At 41.1% G+C, this 26,788-nt stretch overlaps 2 protein-coding genes across 3 annotated transcripts in view; one reads left to right on the top strand and one right to left on the bottom strand.

The window, feature by feature from the left end:
- The window catches only part of IFT140 (intraflagellar transport 140), an 88,572-nt gene that overhangs the window by 35,298 nt on the left and 26,486 nt on the right, over positions 1 to 26,788 (top strand). The window lies entirely within an intron of this gene.
- TMEM204 (transmembrane protein 204) lies at positions 604 to 26,788 on the bottom strand. Its single transcript, XM_042438800.1, has 3 exons — positions 25,662 to 26,788; positions 16,650 to 16,805; positions 604 to 3,625 (listed from the first exon to the last, which is right to left on the bottom strand). The coding sequence occupies exons 1-3, from the start codon at positions 25,939 to 25,941 to the stop codon at positions 3,381 to 3,383; spliced, it is 681 nt and encodes a 226-aa protein (XP_042294734.1). The 5' UTR covers positions 25,942 to 26,788; the 3' UTR covers positions 604 to 3,380.

The following is a 26,788-nucleotide window of genomic DNA, read 5'->3' as shown; positions in this document are numbered from 1 at the left end:
ACTGGATGGCCCTTGTGGTCTCTTCCAATTCTATGATTCTATCACTATGCAGGTTTTTGAAAGGAAAAAAACCTAATCTCTATTTACAATTTGGGCAAATTTGAGCTACACATGTGGCTTTGGTATGCACCTCTCTATGCACCACTTCCTCTAGGAAGAATCACCACTAGATACCAGTCTCTTCCCATTTGTGGGAAGGGCCGCTGAATGCTATCCTATATAATTGTTTTTCTCTCAGAAGGATTCTTAATTGCCCATGCAGTCATAGTAAGCTCATTTATTGCAGTACATTCTCAAAACATATAGAAACATGTATGTTATCCCCCTTACATTTTTATCAGGTGCTTATGTGTAGTACCAATGTTGGCTTGAACCCAAAGAACCATGCATCTAGATTTCCAAGGGAATTTGATACGTTTCTTGAGTAGCAGACTTCCATGACAATCCTCATGTAGTTTACGATATGCCATTTGGCATTCATCAGGCCATTTAGTAGGAAAACTAAATAACCCTACTAGAAATGCTCTTTTCTTTGGCACAAAAGATATTGTGTAGGATCGGGCTATTTACTGCTCTCATGAGAATAATATAACTCCTCTCACCTTTCTTCTTTGAGGCAGTTGAACATTCTCAACTTTATTTATATTTCTAATATAAACACAGTGATTCCAAATATTATAATTGAATTGGCCACAAAGCCACATTTTTTGTCTAATTTTACATTATTACAATATGGTTATTGCAGTATTAAAAGAAATAACATGTGTTAAATACTCTCATATTTTAAATCTTTTTTTTAAAAATTGCAGTTAATTAGAACCCATTGAATTTTCAGCAGACATAGAGCTTTTCCAAAAATCAAGCCAGGCAAACTGAAATAAAGCCCAATTTTTTAATATATAACCCCCTATATAGTCTTACCGAGCTGGAAGCAGCTTCTGTACGCTCCGGGATGCCCGCCTGTTTTGGCCCTAACTTAACAAAATGCCGACTGGATTGCAACCTAGTTATTTAAAATAATTTGTATATCATTTTAATGGGGCCAGATATCTCAAATAATATTCGGTGTAAATGCTGCGCTTATTTGATCATTTGATGCAGGTTTTTCATACTTGAAATGTAATTACAGTAGTTTGATAGCTTTTAGAAATATCTTGGCAGTCACAACTGGTCTGAAGGAATTCGTGCGAAACGGACCACCCAAAAATGCCAGATTGGGACCAGATTCTATTTGGGGCGCCCCTTTATTGCTGGAGCTGGCGTTTCACCGGCTCCTGGGCGAATGGCATCTAAATGCCACGCTCCCGATTCGTCCGGAAGCCAGCCAGCATGTAATCGCTGGCACGGTTTCCGGGCGAATGACGTGGCTAAATGCCATGCCCCCAAGCCGATGACAAGCCGGCTTTAGCAGGCCGTCTGTTTCGCTCCAGAGTTTACTTTCTCTGCTTGTTTCGATATTTCACCAATATGTATCAAAATATATCAGTCAACCCACAAAAGCTAGCAAATTATATTTGAAATAAAAGCCCCAGGATGATAATCTATACCCATGGAATGGGAACTATAATTCCAAAAGAACATTAAATGTCTGCAGGCCTTTATTTGCCCAGGTTGTGTTTGGGCTTAAGCTCATTCAACTTGTCTATGTGTCTTATATAGCACCTAATTGTGATGAAAATCAAGAGCCAGCTTGATAATTTCTTTTGTGAAGAAAATGAAATAATGCAAGCATAAAAATAAAGGACAGATTTCAAACTGTTATATATTACAAAAGTCTCTAAGAAAGAGACATTAAATATGAAATGACTCACAGGTCCATCAAACAATGTTCCTTGACTGCATCGAGTAACATCTCCCATGGTTCTCAAATGTTTTGCTACATGGACTAATAGATGGGGGTGAACCTTGTTCATAATCTGCTTTCATGTGCCAGAAATGTCACTTCCGGCTTCTCCTAGCTTTCTTTCTATATGTCCTGTTTGTTTGACAGTGAACATTTCAGTGATACACCTAAGTGTCGATTGGGTCAATTTTCATTTTTTGCATTCCTGTCAAATCAATGAGAAACAATACTTTTTTACCTTCCAATAAACTAAATAGGCAGTATTGCCCACCATGTCCCTGAAGCTCCCAATACCTTTGATAGTTCATATCTTAGTATGTTACTTTAATTTCCCAAAGCAAAGTGGCATAAAATTTGAAAATACCCAGTCATCAATTTTGAACTGAATTATTGGTTAGGCTAGCAGAGTTGAGAATTGTGTGGCCATCCTGATATTTAAATGCAATCCCTGTGGCCTGGCAAGCATAGCCAATTGCAAGGAATGCTGTGAGTTGGTAATCCAACAGCATCTGGAAGGCTACACTTTTCCCACTACAGTCACCCCTCCTAATTCACAGATCTGAGATCCGCGCCCTCAAATATACACGGAGAGGTAATTTCCTATGGCAAGTGCACACGGGGGCATACCCCATTCAAGCCTATGAGGATTGAATATGTGCAAGCCTCCATTTTCACAGAGTGGTCCAGAAGGGATCCCCCCAAAAAACAGAGGGCCAACTGGACTTGTTTAAACATAAGGGAAAGAGGAACTAAACATTTTTGTCTTGAGTAAGTATATATGTTAAACGGTGCACATTACACAATGGTGGTCTTTAGGATGTACCTCTTTGCTAACAGTTTACTGGCATGTAAAATGTTCTGAAATATTACAGAAGACACGTTTAAAATTATAAACTTTCATTCTTTTGTTATTATTTGTTGAAAAATAACCCTTTTTCACCATACCTGATAAATGATAGAATTATGCCAATGGTTAGATTACATATATCTACAATTTTGGATGATTGTCTCCTCTTAAAGTAAATGTTGCAAAATCGCTGCAAATTATATATAGTGAGCGAAAACAGTCACTCAGATCAAGCTGTTATTCTCTCTTTAAGACTGTTCAGTTGTTGGTTCTGAAAAGGGTAACTTCTGTAGCTAAACCATTGCGCTTGTTCTTCCATTATTGGAGGTTTTTTTACAGGATAGCTTTTTTTTTTTTTTTGGTAAAAGGTTGAGCTTGGACTGCATTTTCCCCATTTCCTACCCCCCTCCCTCAATTTCATTTGCTATATGTCTGCCAAAATTTGAACCACTTATCTTTAGACTGCCATTCCATCAAGACTGTTCGAGCTGTTAGTATTTTACACTGTACACCGGGGAGAGGCATGTTATATATAGATGTAGCCCATCCAAATAATAATGTTGGGCTTCTTTAATGGAAATGCAAACGTCACGGTTTTCTTCAATATTTAAATTAAATGGCGTATTTATAGAAAGCAATCCATTTTTCAAATCTTCTCTGGAGAGTTTTCCCTCTGCCACCCAAACATTCTCAACATGGCGACTCAACATAGTCGTTCTCCAGCCCCCGTCGGAAGCGGGCAGTCAGGGTACGGCTGATAACAATGACTCTAGGTGCCATGCAGTCCTCCCGTCGGTGAAGGATGTTCCATATGAGAATGGCAGCAGCCAGTGTGGCCAGAAGACAAGCCCCAATGTTCAGGTAACAGGACCAGGACAGGGTAGTGTAGGGTCCTATGCGATAGAAGGTTACCAGCCCAATGACCAGGACAAAACCTGAAAGAAAAGTTTAAAAAAATTCCAAATTAGTAACGTTCTTGCAGTATTGAAAACCATCTAAAAACAGAAAACTCGCTTTTGCAATAGAGTCTTGTATTTTGCCTAGTACTGTTATTTGATTACTAGCTGTCCCCAGCCAGGCGTTGCTGTGGCTGAGTCTGGTTAAATGGAAAAGAAAGAAAAGAGAAAGCGCACGTTTCTGAAATATGTAATTTCACAATGCTTGTGGGTATACAATATTTTGTGTTGTTCCATTGTCTGTGTAGATATAGAGATTGCCTGGTTTGCCGACTCTAGAACACGCAACTTGTTGATGGGGATTGCAAACACCCATCGAATATTTAGTAAAGCGTGTGTTGCTGTTACGTCCAACAGATGGCGCTGTTTTTCAAAAAACATGTATTTTTACCTGTCACAGGTGTGACACCTATATAATAGTAGGTATGCATATATAAAAACATGAATGTATTCAAATGGAACGTTGTGTCAAAAGTTCAAAGCAATCGGTGAATGTTACAACTTGTATATAATTGTTGGAACTAATTCAGACGATCAAGACACGCATCTGTGTGAGTAAGCCCTTTGAAATGCATAGGCACATCTCAGTGCTGCACCGGGTTTTGTACATGACTTTTAACCATACTAGTGCAATGAATGCTCGCTTAAAAGATTTGATTTGCCATGGCAAATGTCATCTGAACCATAAAAGGAGCCACTCACACCAGTGTCCTGTCATGTCATGTCATCGATGTAGTTCTAGTTCATTTCAGGAAAGTGAATCAGGCATCAGATACGTTTGAGAAAGCTGAATAGAAACAAGGTTATTGTGGAATAGGATTTTTCCTCCTCCGGGAAATTCCTTTATCTAGGGTTTGATCTCTTCCTGTGAAAAGGCAGGAAAGTGTCTATTTTTCAAGTGCAAGAGCGTTCTGTGTTTCTGTGGCGTATTCTCTCACTGTTTTGAACATTTTTAAGAATATAATTATTCCACTGTCACTTCCTGCTTCATATATATTGTAAATATCCGGTTATTCATGTTTAAGTGCTGAGGAAACTGAGGTGAGGAGACTTGTCTAGCCATGCAGGAAATCTGTCAAGGGTTCACAAGCAGAACCTGAAACATCTGACTCCAAAGTCTTCTGAATGTAATCACAAAACTATCCTCCTTTCCTATATGTCTGGCACCAATAATGCTCTGTTCCTTGACAAGCTTTAGGTTATTTTCTTTATGTTAGTTTCTCTTCCAGTCCTCTACTCTTGTGGTTCTAATTATTAGATGGAATTAGTTTATAGACCTGATTAGCCTAACAAGAATAATACAGAAATCAGTAAATACAGTTTGCATATTAAGAAATAAAATTAGCTTCTTTCCTCTCATAAACACTTTCTTAACCGCCCCACAACAGAAGGAATTCACACAGACAAAAAGAACCCTTTGCAAAAGAGACTACAATAAACAGAAGACAAGAAACAGTTATAAGGAGCTGAAATATACCATTTTACTTGGTTTGTGGGCAAGGAGAGATCAGGCTTGAATAAGCTTGTGCACCCACTTTCACATGACTTGGTTTATGGATTAATGGTATTACTAGTAAATTTTTTATGGTCTGAAGCATGTATAACTGTACCCTAGAAATTATCAAAAGAGAACCTCAGGCTTGCTCTTTTCTGTAAATGAATCTACTAGAAGGGTGAGGAACTGGAGGCTCTGTGGCCAAATGTACCCCCGTGGTACTACCTAGAGAAAAGAAAACAGTTTGAAATAAAGGATCATTGTAGCAGTAGGATGTATTTATACCCTTTTGAATACATGGGTGCCGGAGTCAGACCACTGATCTGTCAAGTGCGTTATTGTCTACACTCTACAGAAAGGTGGACCAACTTTTCAGATGATGGGCTGTATGGAAGACAGGAGAATCCTTTGGGTATAGGGATGGTGGACAGTGGTGCCACGTCACACCCCGCTCCCTCCTTTCATGGATCTCTGACGAAATTAACAATGATTCAAAGGAGATTCTATGGTGTCCGTAGAACTCTTTAGCATTCAGTTATATGTCTTCACACTTCGGGATCTTGTCTCATTCCTTCATAGCTGCCCTTCTAAGCCCTAGCTTTCTTCTGATTTCTTGACTGTAAACTTCATTTTGATTAATGACTGAAACAAGGTATTAAAATCTTGAACTATTTCAGTGTCTTAATTGTCTACAGTGCACCCATGCCATACGCGGGCACACTACACGCGGTTTCCAGCTTACGCGGAAGCCGCACTGCAATTAAAGCAATGGCGCATGTGTGCACCACTCTGAGCCGCGAGCACATGCACCATTGTTTCCATTGGATCCCCCGCGTAAGGGGAGGGCCCACTGTACCAGGGACATAGCTAGGATTTTGGGAAGGGAGGTCCAGACTAAATGCTACCATTATAATGGGGCTTGAGTGTGGCGGCGCAGCAGCACACACCATTCATTTTTCTAATGGAAGGGGGGGCCCGGACCCCAGGAAACCCCCCCCCGGCTACGTCCCTGACTGTACTTTACATTCTGTAAATCACATATGGTCATTATTTTTGCTTTCTTAATGTTCAGTTGTAAACCTGCCTTTCACCTGTAGTTGTTCCAAGTCTTTGTTGTTTTCTACTACTGGTGTGGTGTCATCTGCATATCTTAAATTAAATTCCTCCCATTTTAATGCTTCCTTCTTCTAAGTCTAAATTGGCTTTATGTATGATATGTTCAGCATACAAATTAAACACATTGGGTGATAAAATGCAGGCGTATTTCCCATTTCTGTGTTTCATTGTGAAAGCTGGACAGCAAAGATAGCTAATAGGAAAAAAAATAACTCATTTGAAATGTGGTGCTGGATGAGAGTTCTGTGGATGCTGTGGATTGCAGAAAAGACAAATGAATGGGTCCTAGAGCACATCAAGCCTGAATTCTCTCTAGAAGCCGTGTTGACTAAACTGAAACTGTTGTACTTTGGAAGTATCATGACAAGACATGCATCACTTGAAAAGACAGTAATGCTTGGGAAGGTAGAAAGCAGTAAAGAGAGAGGAAGACTGTTACAGATGCCTAGTAAGATGCTAGGTCCTAAACTGTGTTTGCTACATCTTTCTGAAAATGACTGTACTCCTTTATATAAAGACCTTCTGAGATTTTGTATTGGGGCAACCCAACTGGTAACATCTGAAAGAGGGAAAGATGGTCACAACTATTTTATCTCTGTGGCATATAAAATTCATATTTTATCATCAGTATGGAAAAATTGTCTCATAATATTTTATTGAGAAAATCAAAAGCTAAACCAGGTGAGTTTTATTTAAGTTGCTAGCCTTTTATGAAAGTATGCTAATGATGAAAACACTGACATTAGAATGCAGATAAACATAGGGTATTTGGGCTAAAAATGTGAAGCTTGAAAGAGAAGGATTAATTTGCAAATTTTGGGGTGATTTATGAAAGTGGGAGATTTGGGCAAGAACCAGTTTTACAGCATTCTTTTTTTCTCCTTTCTTTGTTCTAATATTAATTGCTGAACAGATAAGTGGAGCAACAGGGGACAAGATTGTGGTTATTTTTGTTTGATGTAATATTTTAACAGTTAATAAGTAAAGCTATAAAAATAAGAAGGGTTGTTGTTGTTTGATGTCTGCTGACCGAAGTCGACTGCAACTCATGGCAACCCTGTGTATGAGATATCTCCAGGCCTCTCTATCCCCCACTACTCTGCTTAGGTCTTATAGATTCAGGCTTGTGAGCTTTCTAGAATGGTCTTTCTTTCTTTCTTTCTTTCTTTCTTTCTTTCTTTCTTTCTTTTACCTTCTGACTGATATGACAAAAGGGAGAGTTCAGGCTTAATCTGTTCAAGGACCCATTTGTTTGTCTTTTTGGCCATCCATGGTCTTCTCAGCATTTGTCCAGCACTGCAGCTCATATGATTTGATTTTCTTCTTATCCGTTTTCTTTACTGTCCAGCTCTCACATCTGTACACGGTGATGAGGAATAAGATGGATTGGACGGCTTTAGCTTTAGTGCTCAGTTATATATCTTTACTCTTTAGGATCATTCATTTAATTTATTATGGCAAATAGTCAGCATAATAAAAATTGTATGTGGATCCTCCATGGTCATTATTTTTGTTTTCTTTATGTTTAGTAACAGGCCTGCCTTTGAGCTTTCTTCCTTGACTTTCCTTAGTAACTGTTCCAAGTCCATGATGTTTTCTGCTAGTAGTGTGGTGTCATCTTCGTATCTTAGACTGTTGATGTTCCTTCTTCCTGTCTTTACTCCTCCTCCTTCTGAGTCTAAACCTGCTCTTTGTATGATATTTTCTGCATGATACTAAAAGGGTGTTGTTGTTATGTTTATGTTTATTTATATCCCCCCTTCTTCCCACTACAGGAACTCAAGACGGTAACCCAATTAATTAGGCTGAATTGTTTTTAATGTACAGCTGCCCCTCCTTTTTCGCGGGGATCTGTTCTGGACCCCCTCGTGAAAATGGAGTTTAGCATATATTCAAGCCCCATTGGCTTGAATATAGGCACAGGGGTTGCAGGGGTGCACTGTGGGGTGCGCCCCATTCTTTCTCCCTCCATTCATCCCTCGCACATAAGTGAGGAATATGAGTCTAAAGACCACAAGAATTGAGGGAAGATTTTACATTAAATTAGGGTGCAGCCCTTCACCATTTAGTCGCCCTCCTTTGGACATGCTCCAGTTTTTCCACATCCTTTTTGAATTGTGGTGGTCAGAACTGGACACAGTATTCCAGGTAGGGCCTGACCAAAGCAGAATAAAGTGGCGCTATTCCTTTCCTTGATCTAGACGCTATACTTTTATTGATGCAACCTAACATTGGATGGCCTTTTTAGCTGCCGCATCACACTGTTGACTCAAGTTCAACTTGCACTCCTAGATCCCTTTCACACATAGTTTCATTCAGCCAGGTGTCCCCCATCCTATATATGTGCATTTCATTTTTCCAGTGCACCTTACACTACATTTGATTCTTGAATAGCAAAGAAAGGAATATAATAGAAATTAAACATTGCATATGAGCAGACCTTGATCCTTCCCGGTCACTTTTTGCATATATTTTAAATGCAAAAGCCACTGCATACAAATATTTTGTATTCAGGAAATGGATCCAAAATACAAATTAACTTGTAGAATTAGTTAGCAAGATTGTTTCAGTTCATCGGTGACTAGAGATGGGTGGCGGGATGGCAGCTATGGGCCTTTTGACAAATGAAGAATCACTTCTAAATACACCCCAATGTCACATAACAGAACATTAGAAAACATCCACAGTCCTCAACCCTGTTGCTCCACTGCAGTAGAAAGGGTTCTTTTGTCTCTTATGTAGTTACTGTTTATCTGGAGTTGTTTCTCATGCCTCACAAATAAGCCAGTATTGGGACGGGGGGAGGTTTACTTTTCCGTACGGGAAGGAAACAGATAATAGATTTGTTAGGAAGAATTTAGGAGGGGGTGGTGTCAGTAGTTGCAGAGGCAAAGTAGGAAGGAGAATGTTATTTTGTGAACATTTGAGATTGGAATAATGAATTTCCTGTTTGACTGATCCTGGCAGGACCCCAGCTTCAATTTCTAAATCTTTTAAGCATATGCAGCTAATCCATCACAATTTGCTTCTGTGACATCAACTGTATAGATTTGTACTTTCTTTAAGTAATAAAATGATAAAACAGTTGAACATAATTCTTAGAAATTTACATCTAGACACACTGCCAGTAGAACCATACTTTGAAAAACTTAACCAGGAAAGGGAAAGGTTTGGTTAGGTTGATACGGTAAGGCTGTGTCCAAAGTTATCACAGATTTTTCACCTACAGTCGGCCCTTCTTATACACAGATTTTTTTATACATGGATTCAAGCATCCATGGTTTGAAAATGTTCAAAAAAAGTATAAATTTCAAATATCAAACCTTGATTTTCCATTTTTTTATAGGGGACAGGACAGAATTTTGCTATGTCATTATATTTAATGGGACTTGAGCATTCATGGATTTTGTTATCCATGGGGGATCTTGGAACCAAACCCCAGCAGATAACAAGGGTCCACTGTATTGGCAAAAAACTAACCCCAACGGCTCTTCAGAATTTTTGTATTTGTGTGTGTGTGTGTGTGTGTGTGTGTGTGTCTTTCAGCAGAGAACCTTCTAGAGGGAAATTTATGAGTGCAAAACTCCCTGTGCACAAACCTGCTTCCATTTTCTCCACGCTGTTCTTCCAAAGCAAACAATTCTTTCCTGTAAGGTGTGAGGCTGTACAGTTCTAGCGCTGTACGAATCTCAGTGCAGCTGCCAGGGCAATTTTACTTCCTTTTCTCTTTCCTTCCTCCCTGCTTCCTATGATTTTATTTCGTTAGATTTTTTTTTTCTGAAAAAGGATGCTCCTCTATCAAGGTCACAGGCAACTGGGCGAAATAAAAGTGACACAGAGCTGGGAGCCATTTCAAGCATCAGTTTGTTGAGAGCTAAACAGTGTCTGTTTGCTTGCTAAGGTGCTATTTGAGATATTTGAAGTGTGATGACTGAAACATTCAGGGGTCTCTAAAACGTGGCATCTGTCCGTCGTGAAGATGGGGAAGTTATTGTGAAGTCTGCATACTGTAAAGTTAGAATAAAAAGACAGCAGACTTGGTACTTTATATCTCCGATCTTAAAGTTTGTAGCTACAGCACCATTATTTCCTATTTGAGAAAGTGACACTTTCTATATACAGTACAGTTGTTCCTCCCTTTTCGCAGACTTGGAGTCTGCGGTCTCGTTCTTCGCAGGAGGGACAAGCGGGGAGGAATAGCATGGCAATGTGCGCCTGTACCATCATTTTCAAGAGGACTCGAATATTTGCGAGTCGCCATTTTCGCAAGGGGATCCCGAATGGATCCCCTGCAAATTGGAGGGGTTACTGTGTTTTAAAATTTTATAGAAGGAAGAGTTTTATCAGCCTGCATGGGAAGTGATGCCTTCCAACAGTCTCTCGTCTATATTTCTATCCAACTGTTAGAACAGGATCCTCCTAAGAAGAGTATGATGAACTCTGCATGCATGAGGCTGCACCAGAACTTAGAAAGGTTGGTGCCCAATTTTTGATTGTGATTGAGAGCAAAATAAAGTGCTAACCTAGAAATTTCAATTCACTTTATTTACAATCTTCAACCAAAGTATCTAAAAGATGTACTAGTATTAACTAGTAGAAACAAACCTACAGACTTACTAAAACATTTAAGTAAAATCCGCTAAAATGCAAATACACATAGGCGGGTTACAGACCGCCCATTTGGGGTGGGTTGTACCTGCCCCTTTCCCCGGTGTATCGGGGCCTCAGTGGCCAGAACAGCAGCCGCTGAGGCCCCGATCTGCCGCTTTTCAGGCTGCGGGGAAGCGGCAAAATGCCCCCTCCCCGCAGCCTGAAAAGGGGTGTCCCTGGGGCTTCAAGCCCCAAGGACACCCCACGGCGGTGGGGAGGAGGAGAAAGGGGCCGCTTGGTCCCTTTCTCCTTTGGTCTGCTGGGCGCAGCCGTGTGAAGGCTGCGCCCTAAGGACCAAAACAGGAAGGAGCTCCAAAACAGAGCTCCTTCCTGCTCCACGCTTAAGGGCGCACCATGTGTCCTGGCACGGAGCGAGGACGTCATGTCCGCGCTGCCCCATATAGAGGCAGTGTGGCCGTGACGTCCTCATGGTGGCGGCCGTGTGGAATGGCTGCTGTCAATTTTGTGCGCGCAGAGCGTGCACTAGGGTTAGGGGGTGCGGAAGCACCGCCCCTTTCTAACCCTAGTACGCGCTCCACACGTACTAAAGTGCCCGTATGTAACGGGCCATAGACAGGCAGCATATTTCACACCAGATTGCAGACACCTAACTTCTAGCATCCTTTTTCCAACATTTAATAGTAAATCTGGCCCTGGATAATTTGTGCATTATAATAACAGCTGCACAGAATCATAGAGTTGGAAGAGACTCGGTTATTTGAGAGTCTACATCTTCAAGCAGTAATATTAAGTAATAATCCTGGAAATTTCTGTAAAATTGGATAGATTAAAGAGGAACGCACACATTGATAGAATTGGCAGTACTGTACAATATGATATGCACAATCGATTCAGCTGAAGCATCGAAAAATATCCCATTCTCATAAGGGAGCTTCTTATATTTTCCTTCTAAGACAGCAGAAGGAAGGATGTTGAAACAGACAATGGTGAAGGCTGCCCTCAGTTTAGGTACAGTTAGCTTGGTCAAGTAGGTTGGCCTAGGAATTTTAAATCTGGGTATTTTAATTTAATTATTAAAACTTTTTTTTAAAAAAAATCTATTTGATCAGGAATCTATTAGTTTTCCCCACACATAGCTACCGTACAGAGCAAAGCAAAACATTCCAACATCTTTCCCATCTGAACAGAGAGAATCACTGCTAAAAGCAAACTTTGAGAAAACAATGTCCTTTGTTTTCTGTCTGGAAATAGTTATTTTCAGTGTAAGACTTAAGTTCATGATTGGTAGACATAGTGACAAAATGTTGCATGTCATTGTTGTCTTTCCATCCTCACGTAAAATCATAGAATCATAAAGTTGGAAGAGACCACAAGGAACATCCAGTCCAGCCCCATTCTGCCATGCAGGAACTCTCAATCAAAGGACCTCCAACAGATGGCCACCCAGCCTCTGTTTAGAGGCCTCCAAGGAGGGAGACTCCACCACTCTCCGAGGAAAAAGTATGTTCCACTGTTGAACAGCCCTTACTGTCAGGAAGTTCTTCCTAATGTTGAGATGGAATCTCTTTTCCTGGAGCTTGCATCCATTGTTCCGGATCCTAGTCTCTGGAGCAGCAGAAAACAAGCTTGCTCCCTCCTCAATATGACATCCCTTCAAATATTTAAACAGGGCTATCATATCACCTCTTAACCTTCTCTTCTCTAGCAGGGATGTGGCTAGGATTTTAGGAAGGGGGGGTCCAGATTAAGTGCCACCATTATAATGGGGCTTGGGTGCGGCGGCACAGCAGCACACACCATTCATTTTTCTAATGGAAGGGGGGTTCCGGACCCCAAGAACCCTCCCCCCCTTGGCTACGTCCCTGTCTCTAGGCTAAACATCCCCAGCTCCCTAAGTCGTTCCTCATAGGGCATGGTTTCAAGACTCTTCATCATTTTAGTCGCCCTCCTTTGGACACGCTCCAGTTTCTCAATGTCCTTTTTGAATTGTGGTGCCCAGAACTGGACTAGATGTTCTTTAGCTGCACAAGAGAAGGAATTCAATGGTCCAGTTAACCCTAATGTTAAAAGCTAGTTGATTATTCTCATCGCATGATGAGTCCCAGAATCCAAATCACAGTGCAGGCTTCAGTCTTAGTATTGTATTAGTCATTCCAGCTCTGATATCTCTCTCTCTCTCTCCCTTTCCCCTCCTGCTGCTGAGAATTTCAAGGTTCAGCTTGCATAACAGGTAATAGCAGGCATTTCCTTCTCCTGTGTCGGGATATCCTGGCGCCCTTCAGTCTCTCTCTCTCTGTTTAAAACAGACTGTAGCAAACAAAAAGACGCTAATCTAAAATTAGCAGTGTGATAGAAGAAAGGCACACGGCTGTCCTCTGTACTGTTTGTCAATGAAACAAAAAAATTCTAAACAGGGCCGGAGTGCATTTCCTCCCTATGAAAAACAGGGGAGTGTGGTTTTGGTCAGCAAGAGGATAGAGCAATAGGAAGAGAGCTTAAAGTTGCTTTTCAAGAAAGGAAAGTACAGGATAGTGGGAATGGGGTTGAAAGGTTTCCAAGTAGTTTAGTTTACTTAAGTGTGATTAGATGGTTTGCACAGCATGGAGAGACATATTGTTAACATATTATTTTCACGACCTTGTGTAATGGGGATGGAAATTGGGTTTGGACCTTTCCAGTTTACGTAGTTTACAGGCAGCTCCAGTGGTTAGGCTGGTTGAGAAGATCCTGGAGCTATCATACAACAACAACAACAGTTTTCCAAGTTCTAAACTAAGGGGCTCTACCGACCAGCATCATGGTGCAGCCCTGGTGCTGCATCTAGATGATGAAGCGCCAAAAGGGCGTCAGGAAGCCACGCCGCCATGGCTATGACACCCTTTACAGGGCGCAAAAAGGAGCCAGCTTTTCCGGTTCCATTTTGTGTTCTCTAGAGGCCGGATTGGTGCCGCAGCGTGTGGTTGCTGCGGCACCGATCTGGCCATTAAAGGGGCAGCTGGATGCCACCCATCTGTCCAGGCCCTCTGACATGGATAATTATGTGCAGCTAGAAGTCTCACAGCTTTAATGCCCTTTACAGTTAAATCCCCTTCCTCAACTAAGGTGAAAAAAATGTAAATATATACAGTGCCATAATGACAGTGGACGCATACGTTTTCCCCTTGCAAGGAGGTCCTTTGTCTTAAAAGTGTCCGCTGGTTACCATTAACTGTTACATCTACATGTTTCTTTTTTGCATCAGTAATTTGTGACCCTAGTGTTGTATTCCATGCAAAACTGGTAATTAAGTAATTGCCTGTGACAGTGATGAATTAAGCCAGTGATGACCAAAGTGGGCAGCATACTCCTTTGGGGGCTGTGGGAAGATCCAGGGGGCAGTGAGAGAAAAAAGGGGCAGCAGGGGGGCTTCAGTCAAAGTATTGGTGCGTCAGAACGACAAGAGGAACCAGTGGCCTTTAGGACTGTGGTGAGGATAAAGATTGTATGAAACTTCATTTTAGGATCCCTTAAAACCACCATGCAGCTTCACTGATCACTTTGTGCACTGGTGTCTCCTGATCTTTGCCTGCCCTTGTGAGCTCACTCCCCTAGTTGCATCTTTCGCTAGTAGTGGCAATGACGCTTGGGAAACTCTTGCAAGGCGTGGGCGCCAGGAATCACTTCTATGGCTTGAGGTAGCCCCATTTTGGGACTGACTGACTGGAGCAGGGAGCTTGTGGCAATGCAGGACAAATGGTGGCAAAAAGGAGTGTTGAAATTTGGGAAGCTGTTTAAGCTTTGCTGGGACTTGGCTAGCAGAATGGAACTGCATGGCTCTTCCTACTTTCTTTCATTGGATAGGCTGAGAGAAGAGGTAGCAAAAGAAACAATGTTGGAGGGGGGGGGAACACTAAGCTTTGTGGGGAAGGCAGATCTCTGGGGGGAAAGAGGGAGTAGGTAAAATCTCTCCCTTTCCCCATCCATGGCAATCTCTAGTCCAGAGCCTGTAGGTTCTGTAAATCCCCTACACACATACCAGCTGCATTCCTCTCCATCCTGACAAAGGATTGAGAGTCTTTCATTGCCAGGGAGAAGCTTCTCCCTTTGCACCCATTTGCCCTGGGAGCTGCAGCCAAAAGGCCTCTCGCCTGCATTGGTCCTTGCTGCAAGGCCAGCATGGGCGAGGGGTTTCTTGGTCCCTGCTCAGCCAACTGTTTGGTTGCTGCTCCCAAAGTGACAGGTAGCAAAGGGAGCAGTGATTGAGATTTGTTGTTTGGAATTTGCAGTAGAACAGTAGACCTAATGTCAGGGAGAACAGGCTGAAGCAGCACTAGATTTGTTGCCTAAGAGGAAAGAAGGCAGTATCCCAAAAAAGTTTGGGGACCACCTCATTAAGAGATTGCTGATTATAAAGCACTGATCCTCTTCTACTCTTTCATCCATCCAGCCTTTAATATGTGCACAAATAGTTATGCCTGATGGAAACTTGTAAGTTCTTTGGCATTGTTTTCCTTTACTTCATCCTTTACATCCTTCATTATATACTCCTAAAGTTTACCTTTGATTTATCCACGGCTCATATCAAAATCCATAATTTTGGCCCCAAAACTTGCCCTCGACTTATATATGAGGTCGACTTTCAATTGAATATATACGGTAAATCCATGTCTTACATCAAGTTACACTGAATGCTATCAGATCTTCTGAGAAAGGAGGTGTGAAAACTAAATAATGGAACATACCAAACAATTTCAGAAGAAAATCAGCCTGTGCTTTATAGATTATGGAAAAGTCTTTGTCTAAATCATGAAAAGTTTTGGATCACTCTTAAAGAAATAGGTGTGCACAACATTTTATTCTGCTGATGCATAACCTGTTCTCCGGACAAGAGGTTGCCATCAGGACAGAATATGTAGAAACAGAATCATCATTCATTTCTACGCCATCAGTAATTAATAATAATAATAATAATAATAATAATAATAATAATAATAATAATTTATTTATTTGTATACCGCCCTCTGGCAAACCAATCCGGGCGGTTAACAACAGTAAAATATAAAATATGACAATTAAAAACACTTTATCCCTCCCCCCCTTAATCTAAATTCAAACTGTAGTCAAGAAATCAGAAGAAGACTGGGGTTGTTGCCACGTTGCAGAAATAAAGCAGTTTGACACCCCTTTACTGCCATGACCCAATGCTATGAAATGTTGGGGTTTGTAGTTTTGTGAGCTATTCAGCTTTCCCTGTCAGAGAGCTCTGGTGCCCCACCAAACTACAAATCCTAAAATTCCATAGCATTGAGACATGGAAGTTAAAATGGTGTCAAACTGCTTTTGCAGAAGGACTTCTATGAAGGAACAAGGTAAGATCCTCACACCTGAAGATATTGGCTGGAATCCTGTCAGTTAGTCCCAGCAAGAAACAGGTAGGGTGATAAGATGCAGCCTTGTCTGACCCCTTTGCGAATTGGGAACCATTTCTGTTTCTCTGTGTTCTGTTCTAATGGTAGGAAAGAATTCCCACCATTTCAAAAAGAAAAAAAATACCCCAGAGAAAACAAACTTGAGAAAATGGCAGTAGTCACAAATGTGGTGAGGAGTTTGTGTGACTTTGTGCCATGGTACCTGTAAAAATATGGGCATTGTCTTTGGCAAAAAGGCAAGGATATATTGAATAAATGAGTCTAATTATATGATCTAAATGTGCCAAGAGAATAAAGAGTGTGAATCTGCCAATACTTTATGGTTCAGGTTCACATGGAAGTGTTTAATGAGCGGTGCAAAATAACTACTTACTGGCAAGTTGGAAAACAGCAGCTATGGCTTCTTCCCACAATTGTGTATCCTGAGAAATAATGGGGAGTTCTACCAGTCCCATCATGAAGAGAAGCTGACCAGCTGTCAAAGCGACGGTGGCGATCATGTTACAGGCCCGCATCATGTCAAACTGCACTGTGAAGAACAAAAGTTGCAAGGGCATTATTAACCGAGCACAAAGAGAGAGCAGAGAAACAAAAACCATTACCTGTCCTTGCAAATTGCAAAATATTGTTTTTGTTTATGGTTTAATTTATATCCTGGTTTTTTAATATGTATGCTACCCACTTTATTTATGGAAAAACGTATTTTCAATCCAGTGAATACAAATGGATTCTTCCAATTAAAAAAATAAAACAGTTCCACTTAGAAAATACCTTCGAATGAAATTTTTACAGATATTAATCAAATTTGCCTGCTCCTTGCATTTGAAAGAAAAAAAAACCCGATGCACTTCATGGCATGCTCTTTATGGTGCAGTACAAACCACCTGAAAAGGGCAGCCTGCTGGCAGCCTAATTTTCTCCAGACGGAGGACCGTGCGGTTGCCATGCGGTCCCTAACCCTAGTTGTGCTGCCGCCACGTCAAAACGGGCCCTTCTGTCCCAGTCCCGTCTGAACATTCACTCAGGCTGACTAACACCAACTCTCTCTTCCCATCTTCCTTTTGTACGTGATTTCCTTAGAGAACATTCTTGACACAGCTACAGAATTCTGGAAAGCAATAGATATTCCGAGAATGTGGTGGCACAACACAGACTACCCTAGCGTTAGGTGCAGCTATGAACGCAACTTCTGGAAGCATGTGTAGTAGCAAGAAATGTCATGTGGTTCCTCTCAGCCACTGAGCATCATTCACTTGCATGTTCTCGCCACGTGCAGAAGTAGCAAGCACTGAATACATTTTTTTCCTATTAGTTATTTTCATAACTTATATTTTTACTTTTGTTTATTTTTAATGGAAGTGGTAGGTTAGTATAATTAGTACTCCTTCCTTCCTTCCTTTCTTTCTTTTTTGGAAAAGCTCCTAACAGTTTTCTTTGCTTTCCAAGCTGAGAGGACATTGCAGCTCCATGGGGTCTATGGACCACAAGTTAAGAACCGCTGTTAATAGACAGTATTTCAAAAGGTACTCTGATAAGAGTTAAAATGTATATATCATAGGTGGTAAAGTGTGCCCCTCCCCAGAAGTCATTGGCTCCGAACTTGCAGCATTTTTAAATATTGGTTTCCTTGTAGGACAGTGATGGCGAACCTATGGCACACGTGCCAGAGGTGGCACTCTGTGGGCACACATGCTGTCGCCCTAGTACAGAGTTTGCCAGAGTTTTTTTTACTAGAAAGCCAGAGGGACGTGGCACTTTGCAATAAATAAGTGGGGTCTGGGTTGCAGTTTGGGTACTTGGTCTGTAAAAGGTTCACCATCACTGTTGTAGGGTGATAAAACTTGGAGTCCAACGAGCTTTGGAAGTCTGCACTGTACACACTGCTAGTGGAAGTAATAATTGGGCCTGTATAGACAGGCCAAAATAAAGCTGCTTCTGGTCACTTTGGAAGTATGCTGTTTAAATGATGCATGTATCCTAAGAGTCCGGAAGCCACGCCAAAGCCTGGATTGGAGCGCAGCTTTGGTGTAGCTTCTGGACTCTTAGGATGCATGCATCATTTAAACAGCATACCTCCAAAGTGACCTGAAGCAGCTTTATTTTGGTCTGTCTGTATGTGGCCATAGATACTCTTCCAATAAACCTGAGTACTGTAACAGGACAGTTCCAATAACATGGATCATATCTGTATCTAAGGTTCCACACTTCCATTACTCAGAACTAACACTCAGTACATGCCTTGTTTGTTCACTATGAGTTTCACCTGAACAGGAGTTTATAGTGAGCTGAACCCCCCCCCCCAACTGTGTCTTGACTTAAAATGGTACCTTTTATTCCTTGTTTTCTATACACTTACAAGTGTTATTTCTCTGTAGCTTCTTGTATGAAATACTCACAGGTCTTAAATGAATTAGTTAATTAGTACACTTTGACATAGTGGTTTGAGTGTCAGAGTAGGACTCTGGAGACCAGAGTTTGATTCCCAGCTTGGCCATGAAACCCACCGGGTGACCTTGGGCAAGTCACATTCTCTCAGCCTCAGAGGAAGGCAATGGCAAATCCCCTCTGAACAAATCTTGCCAAGAAAACCACACGATAGAGTTGCCTTAGGGTTGCCAAAAATCGGATATGGCTTGAAAGCACACAACAACAACAAAATAATATATATATGTATTTCACATCTCTATTCATATTGTTTAATTTTATGTCTTGGCAAACATCTGTGTCTGCCATGCATATTTACTAGAAATCAGTATACTCTGGCTTATGTTCCCTGAAATAATCTGTGTGTTTTCCTTATTTTTCTTTTTAAAAGAATTTCCTGTTTTTATCCTTTCCCTTCCTCTCCCTCTAGGATTCATAACCACAACTGTGCCAACACAACATCATATCATATTGCTCTTCTCAGGTAGACATGTTTTGCCATATAAATGGGAACAGTTGAAAGGAAAGTTTTCTAGCACCAAAGTTAGAGCCTCAAGCTCCATGGTGCAGCTGGGTTTGGTTTTGTTTTTTTGCCAACTATTGCAGTTAGAGATTTAAAGCATACTTAGGGCCTGAACAGACAGGCTAAATAAAGCTGCTTCGGGTCACTTTGGAGGCATGTTGTTTAAACTGGAAACCACGCCAAAACCACGCTCCAGTCCTGAAGAAGTCTGGAGAGCCACAGCTGGTCACCTTTCAGATAGGCAGCTATGTTTCATAGTTCAGACGTAGAGGAGAAGTTGGAAAAGTAGTTTTGGACTACAACTCCCAGAATTCCTCAGTCATCTAAAGGCCCAGACAAATCCATAATGACTGTAATTCTTCAGCCATACAGGGACTAGGGTGTCTGAGTGATTCTGGGAATTGCAGTACAAAAAAGTGGCATGGTACAGAACAATAACTCTTGAGATGGAGCACATGCTTTGCATTCAGAAGGTCCAGACACAGTTGCTGACATCTCCAGTTTAAAAGGTTGGCTAGCTGGTGATGGTAAAGTCCCCAAAAGACAGTTAGTTGGTTGTTGTTGTGTTCCTTCGCATCATTCCCGACTTATGGGAACCATATCATGGGGATTTCTTGGCAAGTTTCTTCAGAGGGGGTTTGCCATTGCCATCCTCTGGGACTGAGAGAGTGTGACATTCCCAAGGTCATTCAATGGGTTTTCATGGCCAAGCCAGGATTCAAACCTTGGTCTCCAGCATCCTAGCCCAACACTCAAACCACTACATATACGCTAGGCTAAATGGACAAATAGATCTGCAGTACTGTATAGCTATTTTCTATGTTCTCAATACAAGGGTGAGAAATCTTCCCTGCATATAAAGTAAGTATCATTCATTCTCTGGGGGAATCCCTCTCTGGCATCACTCCAGGAACCACCATGCTTCCTTCAAAGCTCTGTCATCTGCTGATCAGACAGTAATGGAGACCACTACTGTAATTTATTCATTTCAGTGGGGATTTATCAGTAGAAATCGTATTATGTTTAAATAGTATGCTCAGATTAGGCAATACTGAATTTACTTGAAGAACTGCGGAGTTAAGCAAATTCAAGACCACTGTTGTGTAGGACTTTTGCAACCAAGCTTTTCAAAACTTTCCCATAGTGTTTTTCCCTTGGGAATGCTATTTCAACAAACCGTTTCTTCTACTATTTTTTGACATTAAAGAGGTTTAAATTAATAGATAGACATCCGTACCTCAGAATCCTTTGTGCCATTGCAAACTCTCTAAAAAGTATTCAGCGATCTATCTTTAACACTTCAGGATCTTATTTTGTTCCTTTATACCTGTCTGTCCAAATCCTAGCTGCTTTCTGCTTTCTTGACAGCAGTCTCCATTTTGACTAATGACTGAGCCAAGGTTTGGAAAATCTTGAACTATTTCAGTCTCAGAACTGTCTAAAGTTATATAACTCATCTGCTATCATTATTTTTGTTTTCTTAATGTTCAGTTGTAAACTTGCCTTTGCACTTTCTTCCTGGACTTTTTTCACTAATCATTCTAGGTCTTCACTATTATTTTCTATTACTAGTATGGTATAATTTGCATTATAGTTTTCAGACCTCCTTCATCTCAGTCTAATTCTACTTTATATATGATATGTTCAATGTACAAGTTTAACAGATTTGTTAAACCAGATAGTTCTGCAAGGAATAAAAGGCATAATAATGAGGGATTAAAATACCTTCTCTTCTAAATAAAAATAATTTAGTGGATGCTTGGAAAAGAAAGGGATTATACCTTTTATTCAGGTAGACATACCAGCTATTCCAGAATAGACCATATTATCAGAAAATATTATTACAGAAATATCAGAAATACCTTTTGCCCACGTTTTATGTTCAGATCCCTCCTTAACAAGACTAAAAAGGGGATCAGAAATAAAAAGAGGTATGAAGGGAATATGGAGGTTAAATAGTGTACTACCTTTGAATAAACAGATAGTGGAAAATATGAGATGACATAGGTATTGGTAGATTAATTATATGTTGTTATATCACTTTTGTAGTCCCTGTTGATTTGTTGTATCATATTCCTTTTGAAAAGAGGATGCTTGTATGGAGAACGTCCTAGCATTTTTCCAGGGTTTGAATGTCTTTTCTCTAAAATCAGTGTGTATTTCACTTTGAGCAGTTTTTCTGTCAATATTTCTAAAGGTATGGTGCCCATAGATCCTAGGATCATAGAGTTGTATGGGTCTCCATAGGCCAACACATCCAGTCCCTCCACTCAGTGCAGAAAGTCCAGCTACAGAATCCTTGAAGGTAGCTGTCCAGCCTCTTTTTGAAGATGTTCAAAGAAAGAGACCCTGCCACCTCTCTGGGTAAGAAAATCCTTCTGCTGTGCATTTGAAACTATCTTCTTGTACCTTTTTCTGCATGTAGTTCAGAAGGGCTGGGAATGTATGGACACAAAAATCTCAGTACTGAATGAGTGCCTCCAATCCCTATTCCCCTGAAAGGTCTAGTTTTGTATTCTAATATGGGGGAAAACAGCAAGGAACTTGTTGGAGATTGTTAAGGCATCCTCCTTTGCCCCGACTTTTTAACACATCTTTTTAATGCCGATGACACAGAGTAACATGTGTTAAAGTGACCCCAATGAGCTATGCTATGGTAGTTTCATAGAATGTGGTAGTTTAGTAGATACACTGGTAGTCAGGAGAAAAATTAAGACAGTCTATTCAAATTTGCTTTTGCATAAAACTAGATTCCTGCAGTGGTCTGGACAGCCAGCATGGTATAGTGGTTTGAGCATTGGCCTTAGGATTGTGGAGATCAGAATTTGATTCCCTGTTCAGCCATGGAAACCCACTGGGTGTCCTTGGGCAAGTCACACATTCAGAAAACTCCATGATAAGGTCGCCTTAGGGTCTCCATAATTTGAAGGCACTCAACAACAAATCATAGAATTGTAGAGTTGGAAGAGACCCCAAGGGCCATCAAGTCGAACCCCATTCTGCCATGCAGGAACTCTCAATAATTATCTTCCAAAAGCTGTGCTTCCCACTATGAGTGAACCTTGAGCATAACTCATTTCTATGTCCTTTTAAAAGTGGAAATCAGTTGTACTTTTACTCTTTCTGACAGTGGTCATGTAGGAGGGAGCCAAATGTGTATATCTTTCCATCTCTTCACTTGCTTTCATTATATCTGCATCTCTATTTGTTTCTCATGAGAGTTGATATAGAAGTATAAGGAGCCACTAAATAGTTCTGTTGCCATCTCTTTGGCTGCCAGGAACAGCAGAGAATCTTTAGTCACTAAAGCCTATTTCTCAAGAATTAGTAAACTTATCTTTGGTTTGTACTAGTTCAGACTGTGCCTGAAGGTTTGGGGAGGTTAATTCTGTTCCTCCTCCTTCTCTTATTATTTAAGAAATGGTGTACATAGAAAGCCACTGTGCCAGAGAGAAAATGTAGTATAACCTTCTCCCTGACATACTAATTTTCTCAGTGCAGGAATAATGTTCCTGAAGGAGCATGCATTCTTTTAAACTTCAACTACTGACTTGAAGTAGCATCAATGAATTATAGTTTTGCAGAAATGAGAACTGTATGTTGTTAATTCTTGTCAATTTTCCATTTCGTCCTTAATCATTCTACCTCTTCCATCTTGCAGCCTGTTTTTTTCTACCCTGGCTAGCAGAATCAAAATTATGGCTTGTTCTTTATTCACTTTGCTCAGTCAAAAGTCAACGTACATGAATCCACAGATTCAAGCATCCACAGCTTGAAAAACAAAATCCAAAAAGCAAACCTTGATTTTTCCATTTTATATAAGGGACACCATTTTCCTACTCCACTGTATATAATGGGACTTGAGCATCCATGGATTTTGGAATCACAGGGGGGTTGCCTTAGGGTTGCCATAACTCAGAAATGACTTGAAGGCACACAACAACAAGAAGAACATTATCCTGCTGGTAAGCTACCAATAGCAACAAAGAAAAGTCTGATCTATACTTTGAGTAGAATGAAGAAGTAGAGTTCAGAAGTAATCTGGACAGTAAGGAGTACTGTATCCTATTTTTTATCTCACCAAAAATCCCAGTGCTGTGTTCATTAAAACCTCACTACTGAGAGACAAAGATGACACTGATCAGACTGAAAACCGGTTTTCCCATTTCTGTACACTGTGAATTTTGTATTAACCCACACTTGCTCTTGTATCAGTGTGCATATCTGTTGAGCATTGGCTGTATACCAAACCTTACCAGACCCATGCTATCTGTGTTACTGTACAGGTCTTTGTCATGCAGTATCTGTTTTTTAATGCATGAGGTTTGTAAGGGTTCAAGGGTGGTCTCAAGAGCCTCTGGTGCCACACTGTTCTCTCTCCCACATCTAACCATCTTAGCAGAGAAGCCCAGGCTTAGTTTGTACAGAAGTTATTCAAGACTGATAGATGCAAATGAAATCCTGCCGCATTAAAGAAGCAGTCACAAAGAAGCAGATTTCTGCAAACAAGACGTAATTGATGCTTGAAATTCTCCACTTTGAGATGCAGTGATAGTCACTAGTTTATATGCTTTTGAAGGATCAGATAAGTTAATGGGCCAAAGATACCATACATTTGTTAGGGCTTGAAAGCTAAGCAGAACATCCACATCTAGAAATATCATATTTCCGAGAAGCAAAAGCAATGGGGGCTATAGTCTTTATTGATTGGTTGTGGACTGCCCAATAATCTCTGATTGGCTATTCTGGAAAACTGAATGATGTCTCTTTGTTTGATCTAGTGGACTATTTCTTGTATTCCTAAAATCATTTTCTTCTTTGTCCAGTCCAAGTACACAAACTAGGCAGCTGCACTTCCTCCTAAGCATTTCCATTAACAGGAAATGTCTTCTCTAATTATTTTTCAGGGTTCTGATGGGTTAGTTTTGTCTATTTATAACAAAGCTTGGCACAATTAATTTGAATTAGAGCTGCCAGATGTTCTGCAACAGATGTTCTGCAAACAAGTGGCAGTTCTTCAGCTGAACGGCAAGGAGTTAGAGCATAGCTTTTAATAAGCTGAGCCAGATCTTTCTGGAGGAAGATTTAAATCAAGATAGAACACCTTTGTTCTTGAAAACCACATCTAAAAATATTACAGGACAAATATCCAGATTTTTATCTGCTGCAGTTATGAGAGACATTTTCTTCTCTCTCTTTTTATAGTGAAGCCCAGATTTCTCAGTGTTCTAACAAGACAGCAGCATCAGTTTGTTCTCAGATGATGCAGTGACATAAGCGGTTCAGTAACAATAGCAAACAATAATATAGGATTGTTCTCTTCCCACTTTTACAGCCATTTTAAATTCTGGAGTGAATCCTGACTCACCTTTCCAGTCATATGAGACAGGCATTGGATAAGAGAGAATCTCTTTCAGAAATCTGGGCAAATTGGTTGGGTTGTGTATAACAGAGATTGGGATATTCTCTGAAGTACCTCCTCCAAATTCAAAATTTGGAAGAACCTCTTTCTGCTTCTTGGGCCTCAGTTAGATTTGTTGTTGTTGTTGTTGTTGTTGTTGTGTGCCTTCAAGTCATTTCAGACTTATGGCAACCCCAAAGCAAACCTGTGGTTGGGTTTTCTGGGGCTGAGAGTGTGTGACTCACCCAAGGTCACCCAGTAGATTTAGCTGCTTCTAAAAGTAGTTTCTGCCTTGCTTGTTCTGAGTTACAGGCTGGAGGGATACATAGTCTTTGGGATAGCTGTCTGAAAGGAAATCGTAGCTCATTACGCCTCTTCTTGAGAACTTAGAGAGCTACTCCCAGTCAGGCTAGACAGTACTGGGTTAAATGGACTAAATATTATGCACTGGTGTAAGGCACCTTCCTATTTGACCTGTACTGTGGCCACATCATCTTGCCCAAGCGATCATGTTGCATGTTTACCATTCTTGCAAAATATTGCTCCCTAGTAAACTGAAAACAGCACAGGTCAAGGTATGTATCTCACTGAGTTTTGCATAGTTTTTCTATGAACCTCTGGAGGTGCAACCAAGGAGACCGGTTTTGAGCAGAAAATCTGCAGACAGATTGGAGAGGAGTTTCTTACTCCTTTCCACTCTTTCAGTTTTTAAAATCAGCCAAGCGATGCAGTTTTTCCAGCCCAAACCTGCTGCCTCTTTTAGCATCATAATCTTTTTCTTGCCTAGATGGGTATCAATGTAACAAGGTACCAAACCTACTCCCTTTTTGTAGCATCTTAATCTTTTTCTGGCCTAGATGAGTATCAACCTAAAGGGGTACCAAGAATCCACAGCACCTCTGGTATTCAGTCCTTTTCAGACTGAGCGGTGATAGAAGAAATACTTCAGAGAATGGAGTTTTGCCATGTGTTGCATGCCAACATCTTAGTGGTGGTGTCTGTGTAACATATGATAGATGGTAAGAAGGAAGACTTACGTTTGACTGTGCTACGGGATTCCTGGAACCCAGCTGGCTCTGTACCCCAGCCCAAGGATTCGCATTCACGTTCTGCCCCTTGCCCATGCCTGGCACCTGTGCCTGCACCACCTTTTCCCTTCTCTGACAGCCAGCACATCTTCCACAGCCCCACACTGCGCTTACGCCCATCCTCCAAGGTCTGGTACACCCAGTTGGGGGTAAAGGCAGCAGCATTGTTGAGGATAAGTGAGACCAGAGCGACCAACACAGCTGTGGCTACCAGTTTCTGGACAGTCATATCTGACTGTCATCCACTGTTGGCAGACACTCGTTGTACAAGATCCAAGAGTCCCAATCAATTGTAGTGCATTGAATTAGGACTGTAGAGGGAAGGTAAGCACAGGAGGCTGTTATGGATGGCTAGAGAACATCACCATTCATTCTCAAAGTCAGCTGCTATGGTATGTCTGATCACACAAAGAAATAGTAGGCAGGAAAAATAAATCCATATGAAAGGAGCAGGCCTGACGTTTCCACAATGCTGTGTTTCCAAGTGATACTTTATCCACCTTCTTGCACTTTGAGCAGAGCCGAGCTGATGACAAGCTGAAAGGCTTGCATTTTTCTGGGACTTGGCTTGTAAAATGTTGAGGTAGGGAATGCTGCGTTCTTGGACAGCTTCAGTTAATATTCTTGGTAACGTTGCAGGGTACCTCAGCCCTCTGGAGCACAGCTGTGAGAAGAGGCTGACACCCACATATAAGAGTTAAGCAGCGAGACCTCCGAAATCGTGCAGTTCTCCAGGCTCAGAACATCCCACAAACACGCTAGAATTTCATTCTCATTGCCAAAACAAATTCTGAACACCACCAAAAAATGCAGCGTTATCTCCAAGGAGTCCTGGAAGGCTGGTGTATTCCAAGGCAATCTTCTCTACTGTTCTTGTTCTTCTATAGCTCTCAGACCCGTGAGCAATCGAAGCAGGAAAGCTGAATCTCTGCTCTAAGGAAGTTTTTCTCTCCTGTCTCTCAATGGAGAGAGGAAACAGTTGTTTTTGTGGCTGTTTTTGGTGAGAGTCAGGGCGTAGCCGAGTGCAACAAACAGAGCCGCTGCCACAGCAGTCAGATATGAACAGGATGTGTTTC

This window comes from Sceloporus undulatus, chromosome 8 (genome assembly GCF_019175285.1).
Source record: "Sceloporus undulatus isolate JIND9_A2432 ecotype Alabama chromosome 8, SceUnd_v1.1, whole genome shotgun sequence".
In the NCBI taxonomy this organism is placed as follows: Eukaryota; Metazoa; Chordata; class Lepidosauria; order Squamata; family Phrynosomatidae; genus Sceloporus; species Sceloporus undulatus.
The sequence above is the reverse complement of the archived record's forward strand: the minus strand, read 5'-3'. Positions and strand labels throughout refer to the sequence as shown.